The sequence below is a fragment of the Scardinius erythrophthalmus genome, assembly GCF_964197995.2.
Source record: "Scardinius erythrophthalmus genome assembly, chromosome: 6".
In the NCBI taxonomy this organism is placed as follows: domain Eukaryota; kingdom Metazoa; phylum Chordata; class Actinopteri; order Cypriniformes; family Leuciscidae; genus Scardinius; species Scardinius erythrophthalmus.
The window spans coordinates 24,656,052-24,668,980 of record NC_138226.1 but is presented as its reverse complement, the minus strand read 5'-3'; the positions used below and the strand labels follow the sequence as shown (position 1 = coordinate 24,668,980).

Sequence of the window (12,929 nt, the reverse complement as noted above, 5' to 3'; positions counted from 1 at the left end):
TACAGTATGTAAACTCCTGTATTTGAAATGAGTATCAGTGATTTTACATGCTTATACACAGGATGTGGAATAGCTGTGTTGTGCAATACTGTATAGTAATAGATAGTCACTAGTTCTGTCCTATTTTGATGACCTCACCATGACTAGGCAGACAAAGTTTCTGAATGCTGAATAAGCATTGTTGACATGCTAGTGTGGGTTATCTGTCTTACGTCATTAAAGGGGTATGGTTCACCCAAATGAAAATTGTCATCATTTACTCATCCTCATGATGTTCCAAAACGGTATTACTTTATTTTGTGGAACAATGTCTCAGGGTTTTTCATACAATGCAATCAGTAGGGTCCAATATTGTTTGGTTTCCAAGGTTCTTTAAAATATCTTCAGAAAAAGATGTTTTTCATTTTTGGATGACTCTCTTCAAAGCTTTTTTTTTCAAAGCCAAATGCTCACATGTTGCTTTTAAGTTCAGACATGTTTATGTAAATGTGCTTGTATCTCAAAAGTCCCTAATTAAACTCCATAAGGGTTGATCCAAGAGCCATAACTCTTGTGTCTTTTGAGCAAGACCGTTAACCCCAGGTTATTTCAGGCAAACCGAACCGGAGTTTAAAACAGCTGAATGCTTTCAGAGATTCAAGGGTATCACAGCGTTTTAAAGGTTTCAGGTTTTAAAGGTTGGATACCTTTAAATTGCCTCTTTGTTTTAAAAGAGAAGCTCTGTTATGTGAAGAATGTAAATAAAGCCATGTTCACACCAAGAACTATAACTATAAAGATAACTATAACTGTAAGTGCTACTAGATCAAGAAAATATGATCATATAACACCAATTTTATCATCACTACATTGGTTACCTATAAAGTTCCGTATTAATTACAAGGTATTGCTACTGACCTATAAAGCCCTAAAAGGCTTAGCTCCAGTCTATTTAACGGATCTTCTATCGATCTTCCCTATAATCCATCGCGCTCTTTAAGATCAATAAATTTGAGGCTTTTGGTCATACCTAGGATATCCAGATCCACCAAAGGAGGGAGAGCATTTTCACATTTAGTTCCAAAACTCTGGAATAGTCTTCCGGATACTGTTCGTTGCTCAGACTCGCTCTCTCAGTTTAAAACTAGATTAAAGACGCATCTCTTCAGCCAGGCATTCATATAATACTTTTAATCTTACAGTTAAATCCGGTCTCTAGTTTATAAACGCCAGAGGAGAACTGGCCCCCGACTGAGCCTGGGTTCTCCCAAGGTTTTTTTTTCTCCATTAGGTCACCTGATGGAGTTTTTCGGTTCCTTGCCACTGTTGCCTTTGGCTTGCTCAGTTGGGGATATTTTGGGGATAGTTAATTTTAATTTTATCAATCAATAAATTCCATTTGAAACAAACCTTGTTGTATTATTTTAATTTAATACTGTGAAGCTGCTTTGATACAAACTGTATTGTGGAAAGTGCTATATAAATAAACTTGACTTGACTTGACTTAAGTATATTAGCGTCAACACCAGCGGACGATAACATTGTTTATTATGAGTGCGCTGCTGTTCTGTTGTCTGGTACTTTATATACTTGAGCTCTGTAAAGCTGGATGGATTCTGATTGGCTGTCATTGGTTTTATTGTTCATCAGCTGGAAAAAATCATTCTGAAAGTAATTACAATGAAATTGTTACTTTGTCTTTATCGTAATAGTTATCATCCTTGGTGTGATTGAGCCTTAACTCCTGCATTCCTTCTGAATTTATTGCTTTTTTTATTAGTATTTGTGTTTCTCTAACTCCCATTTGGATTGAAATGAAAAAGGGTACTGACTGACCTGGAAAACCCATTCATTCACAGATTTCCAAGTGGATCTGACCCTGGACCGCCTCAAACACAAGGGAGCCACCAAACGGGTGCTGTTCCTCCACAACAAGATGTCTCAATATTCAAAGAACATGACCGTCTCCAACAACCAGGGGCCGGCCTGTGAGGAACTTCAGGCTTATTTAATAGTGAGTGAATCATTCACATTTATGCATTTGACATGTTTTTATCCAAAGCATCTTGCAGTGCAGGCGAGGTATACAGTATGTTTTACAGGAAATCAAACCCATGGTGTTGCTAACGTCATGTTCTACCAGTTGAGATACAGGAACACAGAGATTTCCTGTGTGACACTTTCCTCACTTTTGCTGGTACTGGGCTGTGAAAAGTTTAGTGTAGTTTTGTTTTTCTTGGCCAGCTGAAGAAGTGCTGAGGCCTTTATGTCATCGAATATGTGTTTGCGCTGCATTTAAAGCTGTGGTGGCAGATAGCCCAGATGTTTGGCACTGGAATATGCCGTTATTTTGTTTTCAAAAAGGAACAGTGTGTTACAGAGCTAAAGAAGGATTTGACCTGGAAAGCCAAAGCTCTCTTTTCTGGACATAAAAGAGCATGTTGTAGAGCTTGTAAGCTGGACTGAAATTCCCCAGCCTTGAGCTCATTGATATAGAGGCCCCATTTCTTTCTCTCTCTCTCTCTCTCTCTCTCTCTCTCTCTCTCTCTCTCTCTCTCTCTCTCTCTCTCTCTCTCTCTCTCTCTCTCTCTCTCTCTCTCTCTCTCTCTCTCTCTCTCTCTCTCTCTCTCTCTCTCTCTCTCTCTCTCTCTCTCTCTCTCTCTCTCTCTCTCTCTCTCTCTCTCTCTCTCTCAACAGGATGACTCAGAATTCAGGGATAAGATCACACCCATCTCTGTTTTTATTGAGTACAACTTGGATTACAAAACTGCAGCAGATAAGACCGGCCTGTTGCCTATCCTTGACCAATCAACACCTACAGATATCACCAAGCAGGTACAACAGTTTCCCATACTAGACCTCTGGTTACAGGGGCACTGCATATACACTATCTTTCAAAAGTTTATAGTCAGTAAGATTTTTTTTTTTTTTAGGTTTTGAAAGAACTCTCTTATGCTCACCAAGGCTGCATTTATTTGATCAAAAATACTAGAATTACAGTAATACTGAGAAATATTATTACAATTTAAAATAACGGCTTTTTATTTAAATATATTATCCCTGTGATGGCAAAGCTGAATTTTCAGCATCATTACTCCAGTCTTCAGTGTCACATGATCATTCAGAAATCATTGTTATTGTGTTCTAATTTGGTGCTCAAGAAACATTTCTAATTATTATTATCAATGTTGAAAATCGTTAATATTTTTGTGGAAACTAGATTTTTTTTTATTTTTAGGATTCTCTGGTGACTGGAATGTTCAAACGAACCGTGTCTATTTGAAATAGAAATCTTATTGTAACATTATAAATTATTTTATATATTTAAATATATTACTTTTGATCAATGTAATGCATCCTTGCTGAATAAAAGTATAAATTTCTCTCTTTTTTTTATCTTACTGACTTTTTTGAATGATGTTTGCTCAATGGGTGGGGTGGTGGGGGAGATGCATGTTTCATATACTCCAGAATGATCTCAGTGTCTGTTGGAAAGGATGACAGTAGAAAAGATGAGTGAGGTTCTTATACTGTATATGGCTGCCATGATTGAATTAATGATTAATGTCTTTCAGGCTTTTAACAACGTTTTTATATTTATTTTATACTAGCGTAGTGTTCCCACAGGCATGGGCAAACAGGGAATTTTAAAATGGTGTTTTCTAGGTTTGGAAAAAATCATGAAAATCTTTTTCTTTTTTTCTTTTTTAGTTTTGTATGCATTGAATCACTTCTTTTCAAGGAATTGATAGAAGCAATTTGCAAATTGATCTAAATGACCCAAGTCCAAAGAACCCTAGTGAATTGATTTGCGTAATTTTTTTTTAATCCATTTATCATTAACGACTGGAAAACCATGGAATTCATTGGGTAAAAACTAGACTATATTTTGTGCAGCAGCCACTCAAAAGATTAAATCTGCCTCTAACCAAAGACTTGCATGCTGACTCTTCAAACAATCACCATTAAATAGCTTTGGATAAAAATAGAAACGGTCTTAAATATTTCATAATCCCTTGTGATTTTCCAGGCCCACATACTCCTGGATTGTGGCGAAGACAATATTTGCAAGCCAGACTTAAAACTGTCTGTTGTGAGGTGAGTCATTGGTTCATCTGAGCCTTAAATTCCACTGTGTTGTCTGGCGGCGTAGAGCTGGAGATTAACTCTGTGCGTGTCTGATTGTTTTGTGCTCCAGTGACCAGAAAGAGATCTACATAGGTGACGATAACCCCCTGACCCTAGACGTCATAGCAGAGAATGGAGGAGAGGGGGCTTATGAGGCCGACCTTATCGTCACCCTACCATCTCAAGCAGATTTCATTGGGGTCGTGCGTAACGTTGAGGTGAGCAGAGTCAGATCACTTAACTCTTTCCCTGCCATTGACGGAATTTTCCAGCTTTCTGTGTTTTCACTGTTATACGGTAGGGGGGCGCTATTACGCATCTTCTGAAAGAGTAGAGAATCTCCTGGTCAAGACACAGACAAAAAGGAGCAGAAACAAGCGATAATATTGTAGTCATTGAAAAAATAAATCTTTTTTTAAATTTATTTTTTACTTTTTACTTTTTTTTTATTGAAACCAGAGGCTCTGTTCTTTCTTTTGATGTATTGCATGTTTAGATATTCATACAACTAAATATTCTGGGGGCCATGACATTTTTGTGAAAATTTTCAAAAATGCTGATGGGGAAAGAGTTAAAGGAAGATCTATGAGTGCTTTAACCAAAATACAGAAAGCTTTTCCCCATTAAGACCATTTAGTGTCATTTTAACTTCAAAAGCATTTCTTTGAATGTCAATGCAGAAAATAGTTTGGGGTCAGTAAGATTAATCATTTTATTCAGTAAGGGTGCATTAAATTGATCAAAAGTGACAGTAAAGACAAAAGTTGTTTGTTTCAAATAAATGGTATTCTTTAGAACTTTCTATTCATAGAACAATCCTGAAAAAAAAAGTGTATCACAGTTTCCACAAAAACATTTCCACAAATGTTTTCAGCATTGATCATCATAAAAGTTGTATGTGTATATATATATATATATATATATAGTGAAGTCGTCAAAGATTTTAGGTTTCATCTGTTATTTATGTATCTCAGACATTGTCTAGACTGTCCTGTGCATTCAAGAAAGAGAATCAGACCAGAGTGGTGGTGTGTGATCTTGGGAACCCAATGAAAGGAGGAACTAAGGTGACCAACAGACTTTCCGAGCTAAATTATCTGCATATTTATCTGTACCAAACGTTATTTATTTTGTTGCATACTGTAACATAAATTAGCTGTTTCATTTGAAGTATTTCTGTAAAATTGTGTTGTTTAGATAGCAGCAGGCTTGCGCTTCAGCGTGCACCAGCTCTCCGAACAGGACACAGAAGTCAAGTTTGATTTGCAGATAAAGAGGTATTTTAATTAATGCTTGCTATTACAATAATACAGTTGATTGAGAATCTTTGCTTTGTGCAATACTAATTAAAAGTCGTCTGAAACCCAACAAGGGCCATTAGAAACAAATGTGAAGCAAAGGTTTTCTAAACATACAAGTATTTCCACTTCCTGTCTTTTTTATTTAAATCAATAAAACTTCAAGCAGTTCCCTCTTCTAATCCTACAGTTCCCTGCTGACTGCCAGTGACTTTTAACATGTTAATTACAGGGAACAGCTGTCTTTGTCTCTCTTTGAGAACATCCTGCTTTGCTTCCTGTCTCTCACTCTTTCTTCACACCCTCACATCCATCTGAACCTTAATGATATATACTGTATATTTATAGCTTAAAGACTAGTCCATGGTATTATTTCATGGATTTTTGTCTCTGAATTAATGAAATGTCTGTCAGTATTTGAAACAACAGCACCACCTTCTGCTCGATTGTGAAAGTAAATAATTCGCCTTTGTTTTCAGCTCAAATCAGTTCAACAAAACCAGCAATCTGGTCTCTGTTGTCACAAAGCTTGCGGTGTTGGCCAGAGTGGAATTAAGAGGGTATGATGCTTTGTACCTTAACTCTGTTACATTTATGTGTGAACTGTTTTTTTTTTTTTTTTTCAATTTTAAAATCAACACAAATGCCATTCAGCACACATTTACTTTGCAGTTGCATTAAGTTATTAAATTTAGATCAAAGTTTAAAAAGGCGAACTTGTTATTTAGAATGACGTGGTATATGGAAAAAAACTGACTTAATAGACTTTCTCATTGTGTATTTATCGACTCTATCTTGTGCAGGGTGTCTGCACCTGAGCAGGTGTTTTTACCCATCGCTAACTGGCAGCCAAAAGACAGTCCTGTTCTGGAGGATGACATTGGACCTCTTGTACAGCACATCTATGAGGTAAAAAAATGCTGTGACTATCATTTTCAAAGACATACATCTTTTAAGCTTCTGTGTTTACGTTGTTGTTTACGATTTTGTTCCTATCATCTGTAATCACTGATCGTCCCAGCTAAGGAACAGAGGACCCAGTACATTCAGTAAGGCCATTTTGGAAGTGCATTGGCCCTACAGATACAAAAACGGCTCTCTGCTGTACATCACCAAGTTTGAAGTAGATGGAAACATGAATTGCAGCTCAAACATTGAACTCAACCCTCTTAATGTCACTGTACGTATCCCACAATCCATTAATGAGTCATTTTCTATGTGTAATACTGTGATTAATTAACAGGATCTAAAATTTAAAAGGGATAGTTCACCCAAAAATGAAAATTCTGTCATGTACTCATCCAAGTTTCTCTGCTGAACACAAAAGAAGATATTTTGAAGAATGTCGGTAGCCAAACAGTTGATTTTTACTATGGAAGTCAATGGGTCCCATCAACTGTTTGGGTTACCAACAATCTTCAGAATATTTTTCTTTTTTGTTCAGCAGAAGAAAGAAATTCATACAGGTTTGGAACAACTTGACGGTGAGTAATTGATGACAGAATTTTCATTTTTGAGTGAACCATCCCTTTAATTACACAGTATTTTAATAGTGTGCAGAGACACAACTTTGCTTGTTCACAATTGGATTGTACTTAGGATCTTGTATAATATTCCAGGGATAAAATCATGCTTTTGCTTTTACCTAGAATCCCAGATTAACTGACAAAAATGAGACCTCTGCCAGTGGAGACAGGGCAGAGGGGGGGAACAGACACAACGTCCACCGCAGAGACCTGGAGGACAAAAAAGAGGAAGAAAACCTGGAGATTCTGGTATTGTCACACCGTTAACAGTTGCCACTGTCTGTGAAGTGTTTGCTGCAGTTTTACACTGCATTACTATATCATACTATTGTGCGGTCAGTAATTTTTTTTCTCAGCAAGGATGCGTTTAAATGACAGCAAAGGCATTAATAATGTTACAAAGTATTTCTATTTCAAATAAATACTGTTCTTTTGAACTTTCTATTCATCAAAGTATCCTTAAAGGATTATCACAATATCCACAAAAATATTAAGCAGCAGCACAACTGTTTTCAACATTTATAATAATAAGAAATGTTTCTTGATCAGCAAATCATCATATATAATGATTTCTGAAGGATCATGTGACTCGGAAGATTAGAGTAATGTTGATGAAATTTCATCCTCTTGCCATCACAGGAATGAATTACATTTTAAAATATATTCAAAGAAAAATATTTTTTTAGATTTAAAATTGTAATAATAGTTCACAATAGTTTTTTTTTTTTTTTTACTCAAATGCAGACAAGGTGAGTTTTTTTTTTTTTTTTACATTTTTTAAATCTTACCGACCCAAACTTTTGAATGGTAGTGTTTTAAATGTAATTATGTGTTATAAATTATTTTTCAACTATTATCATGGTTGTTATACCATCAAACCAATTTTGTTAATGGGAACCATTTCACCCCACTATACATGTGTACCACTGGCACTGTCAGACATGCCATTGAACTGTCCATCTCATCATTATGCATGGATTCAAGTCCAATTGTACGTGTGTACCCAATAGGATTGTGGGAAAGCAGAGTGTCAGGAGATTAAGTGTTGGGTTGGCCGCCTGGAGAAAGGCCAGAGTGCTATTCTATTTATTTACTCCAGACTCACCGTGAGCACGTTTCTCAAGGTAAAAAGATGTCATTTGACTAAAAAATTCCTATTCGTTCCCCCACTGCAAAGTCTTTAAGATATAATACATTCTGTTTTCACTGCACAAATGCTAATACATTAAAACACAGTGGTGGTTTTCTTTCCTTTCAGGCTGAAAGTCAAAACAAATCGTACAATGTTCGATCCTCAGCCTCCTTCAGTGTCATAGAGATGCCATATAAAAATATAAATTCTGAGTTACCAACCAGCACAACATCGGTAAGTTCCTATCACATTTGTGCACTGAATGTATGGTGTTTGTTAAGGCCCTTTCACACCGGATGCGTAACGAAAAAGCGAAACGAAAAAGCGAATAGTTCGTGTGCGAATAGTTCGCATCAAAACCATTCACATCAGCCGCGACGCGAATTTGCGACGTCTGTGACGTTCAGAGAGCTTCAACATTCCAAAACTTTCGCGCGAATCGCGCCGACAGCTGAGAAAACATGGACACATCATCATCATCATCATCATCATCATCCAGTCATAGTCATAGCATCCAGTGAAGACGAGCTTTTCATTTTATTTAAAAGACAGAAAAGAAGGTTTTGGGTGCACCCAATCTTAAAGAACAGAAAGTCTGAAGGGGAGTATGCTTATGTGCAGTTTTTTTTTGCGTCTTCAACAGTGCGTTTTGTAATGTAACTACACATTACATGTAACACACGAAGTAAGTTAAAAATCATTCGACTAGAAATATCACACAAAGAATGTATAGTATAGCCTACTAAAAGCAGCCCTAAATAGTCTCACTGCATTTTGTTACGTGTTCAAGGTAAACACGGTCTCTGTCTCTATCTTTGACGATAATAGTGTTAGCTTTCTATCCCAAATGTAGTTTGGCCTGCTAGCCTACACAGCACAGGACTATCACACAACACACTCACAGTCGTGATAACCGGTTGGTTGGCAATGCTACGCCACACATTGTCTTTCAAATCGTTGTCCTTGTAGTATGTGAATTGGCTGAAGCCTATTCTGTCGCCGCAAAAGTAAAAAAAAAATCGACATCGAAGCGAAAAAAATAAAAGTCGTTTTTTCGCCTCAGCACATTCGCGTTCGGTGTGGAAGCGCTCATTACACAAACAGCTGATCAAAAAATAAACCCATCGCGCGAATTATTCGTGCGTCAAAATCGCGTCCAGTGTGAAAGGGCCTTTACTGACTGCACTGACCCTGTGTCTCTCTCCTGCAGGCTTCTCTGAAGGTGATCTGGAATTCAGAGAACTCTCCGCCTGTCCCAGGATGGGTGGTGGCTCTGGCTGTCCTGGCTGGACTGCTGCTACTGGCTCTGCTCATCTTTATCATGTATAAGGTAAACAACTGTAAACTTTAGTTAACAGGGCTTAGATTAAGCCTGTAGGCCTTAGTTAAATCAGGACATTCAAGCAGCTTTTATAAATGTGAAAAAACATTACTGGTGTGCATCTTGAGACAAAACAATGGCACTGATATATTTTTAAGTAATATCAGTGCAAGTTGCTTTCATTTAAAACAGCTCAAACATGCATTTTAGTCTGGGACTAGGCTTAAGCCTTGTCTGTGAAACCGGGCATTAAACTAATTAAAGCTCCAGTATGTAACTTTGGTATTTGACCACAAGAGGGCACAGTTTCAACAATAACAAAGGCGAAGCTTGATGACGCTATGAAGGAGGTGACGATGGGAGATGTCGTTTTTAATGCGTTTTCACCATCTAACGATGTATCTAAAATGGAATTAATGAATCATGATCACGGATGAGGTAATTATTCGTTTTTGTATTACCTGTATGTCTGATCGTATTATTTTATGTCATCATAATTAATTAACTGCAAGGAACGTGAAATGTTATGCTATATTATCCCGTTACAACTTACAGCTATTTGTCAAATAATTTTTTGGGGTAACGTTAATGTTGTGCAGTTTTACGTGTTTATGGTTAATGCCGTGTTGTTTAACGTGTTCAAACCAATCGTTCTGAAAGTAAATTTGAACGAACATTTGCAAGTAATGACTAAATATATTTTTTTAACAACACATATCCGATTGTATTGTACTGCCATAATCTCGGTCACCACACGTGATCAAAAGCCATACCGAAGTACAAAGAGCAATATAACTTTGTTTATAAGTGCTATTATTGACAATTGCATGTCTTACCTGTCTACAATACACTCGCGAGAGCAGAGTCTCTGTCAAGTCCAAGATTGTCGCGCAGCTCTCTCCATCTCGAAAACGCCTGGCCGATATTTATCCAGGTTTTATTCCTTCGTTTGTCACACAGTCTGCGTGTATCAGAATATGGACGCTTTCGTTTTGTTGGCACTTCAATACTCGCCAAAGAGTAATCGTGATCCATAACAGCTATAACCATACAGTCTATGGCTATAACGCTATAACCACCACTTCCGCATTTGACCGTGTGGTGGGTCATATTTTTTATTTTATTTATTTTTCTTCTTTGTCAGACGTCGTTATTGTTTATTGTGATAAGAAAAAAACTCAATAAAGTTGTTGTAAAAAAAAAAAAATAAAATCCGGTGTGAATATCCGATCGCATGGTCCACACCGGAAAACAAAGATAGAGCGGACATTGCGTCACTGAGAGGCGACATTTCTTTTCCGGGACGGCCAGTTATTAAAAATCGGAATTTCTCTGAAATAAAAAATCTTTGGAGACTTTTGAAATATTGTAAGTACACAACTGGAGGAAATATATCACACTGTGCAAGTTATTTGCGGAAATGTTATTACAAAATTCCTACATATTGGAGCTTTAATTGATTGGCTGTTATCTCATCACAACAGTCTCTATAGGGATGACAAACAAATATAAATGTCAGAAGTAGTAGTGGTTTTAAGTCGAATAAATAAAATGTCATTAATCAATAAATAATCAATAAAATGTCATTAAATATTTGAATAGGAAAAAAAAAAGAATATATATATATATATATATACATTTATTCAGCTAGTGAGTGATAGGTCACAGAATTGCAAGTAGCCTAAGTTAAGCTCTCATTCACTATGGGCTACATAACTTAATATTTCTAAAATAAGTTAATATGTATTGCATTATATTATCCATCCATCCATCTATATAACATTGTTTTGATTGATTGATTGATTGATTGATTGATTGATTGATTGATTGATTGATTGATTGATTGATTGATTGATTGATTGATTGATTGATTAGATGTCTCATCTTGATTTCTCCCCCCCTCAGCTGGGCTTCTTTAAACGCGTGCGGCCGCCACAGGACGATAGTATCGAGAAAGAGCAGCTTCAGCCTCAGGAGAACGGAGACAGAAACACAGAAGCCTGAGATCTTTACCTTTACCGGTCTCTCACAGTGCCACATCCACAGGAGTGTGCCTAATTCACAGCAACACATCCTTCACAACTCTCTCATCTTTACCAGCAGCATCAGAGTGTTCTTCCAGACAGCCCAGATCAGTGAGATGACTGTTGTCATTTGAATGGTACTCAACCATGATGTTCTGGTTACAAGACTAAAGCCCCGTCCCAATCCTTTTCCCCTGTGCTCCTATCCTTCTTTAACTGCACTGAGTCTTAAAGCAAGATTAGATTTTCAGTTGGGTATAGAGATCAACCATTTAAATCGTAACACATTTCAAATGGTTTACAAGTAACAATAATAAAGGTGATGAACCTTGAATAATACAAAATGTGATCATGATTTTTACATTGTTTATTTTGAGGAAAGACATGACGTAGTTTGGTACATCATTAGATTGCTTCTGTTGGAGAAACTTTAATGTTACTTTATTTAGTGGTGATCAGTTTCTGCTTATATGGGGTTTTTTTTTCAGCTGTTGGGATTTGGACTCTGGTTCCTTATTTGGGTGTAAGGTGTATTATTTTGAGAAAATATTCTTATGATTGTCTACTGTAAACACATCATTTTAGAGCAGGGTTATGTTTCTGCATTTGGTCGAATTTGTATTATAAAAAGAGAAAATAATCAAAGTCTTTGCACAATAGAGCAATAAACGGTAGCATTTTTGTATTTTGAAAACTACCACTTATGAACAGAGCACCTTTATAATGTATTAATTTACCTTTAGTTTTAAGATGCAGGAGTATTTTTATAGATTAAACATTTGTCTGTTTTTTAAAGGTACATGTTGATTAGAATAGGAAAAAATGCATTTAGTGTGAGGAGGAGGGGGGAGGGGGGGCTTAATTGTACAATTTGGAAAAATGAGACTGGAATCCTTAAGAGCAATATTGGCCTTTTGGGAAAAAATATTGATATATTAAAAACAGTTATTTGATGTTAATTTGATTTTGCGGTTTAAAGGTTGCGGTTCATAGTTTTGGTCTGAAAAACACAACCCATTACACTGAAAACACCCCATGGATTTCTTATGTTGCTGTATTATAGTAATGCTGCTGCCCATATGAATTTACCCATATTGGGTTGCCATAAGTATGTTGTCTAAATGAAAAATTTGTGTAATTCAATCAAAATTATGCATTTTAAAATGATCCAGAGTATATTCTCTTTTGTTTTGTAAAGTTTGTAAAAAAAAAACCATAATAATAGGACATAATCATCATAGCAACAAACATGTATTTTTGAGAATCCACCATGTTTAAAAACAGATTACTGACTCTTGACTTTATTTTTACTTTCCTTTTTCTTTTTCCCCTTGATTTTGTTCAGCAATTTGTTGTTAATGCTTCTGTAATTCAAATAAACACATATACTGATGTAGATGGATTTTTTGTTTTTGCCTTATTTATGAATATAGGAGGTGTCCATACTTTGTCCTTGAACTTTAGACACTAAAAAATAGGTACTACATTCAAGTCATGTTATCGTAACAGGATTTCTGTAAC

General features: G+C 36.3%; 1 protein-coding gene across 2 annotated transcripts in view; it reads left to right on the top strand.

Moving 5' to 3' along the window:
• The window catches only part of itgav (integrin, alpha V), a 30,541-nt gene extending 17,731 nt beyond the window's left edge, over positions 1–12,810 (top strand). The window contains exons 17-30 of one of the 2 annotated variants that reach the window (XM_081369346.1): positions 1,839–1,993; positions 2,677–2,814; positions 4,010–4,077; positions 4,178–4,325; positions 5,082–5,174; positions 5,305–5,384; positions 5,885–5,965; positions 6,209–6,314; positions 6,427–6,585; positions 7,055–7,180; positions 7,942–8,055; positions 8,190–8,297; positions 9,274–9,393; positions 11,290–12,810. In XM_081369346.1, coding sequence (XP_081225472.1) covers positions 1,839–1,993; positions 2,677–2,814; positions 4,010–4,077; positions 4,178–4,325; positions 5,082–5,174; positions 5,305–5,384; positions 5,885–5,965; positions 6,209–6,314; positions 6,427–6,585; positions 7,055–7,180; positions 7,942–8,055; positions 8,190–8,297; positions 9,274–9,393; positions 11,290–11,388 — 1,595 coding nt within the window. In that variant the 3' untranslated portion in view covers positions 11,389–12,810. Of the gene's footprint in view, positions 1–1,838; positions 1,994–2,676; positions 2,815–4,009; positions 4,078–4,177; positions 4,326–5,081; positions 5,175–5,304; positions 5,385–5,884; positions 5,966–6,208; positions 6,315–6,426; positions 6,586–7,054; positions 7,181–7,941; positions 8,056–8,189; positions 8,335–9,231; positions 9,394–11,289 lie in introns of both variants that reach the window. The other variant, XM_081369347.1, reaches the window with a different exon arrangement.
• The last annotated feature ends 119 nt before the right edge of the window (positions 12,811–12,929 follow it).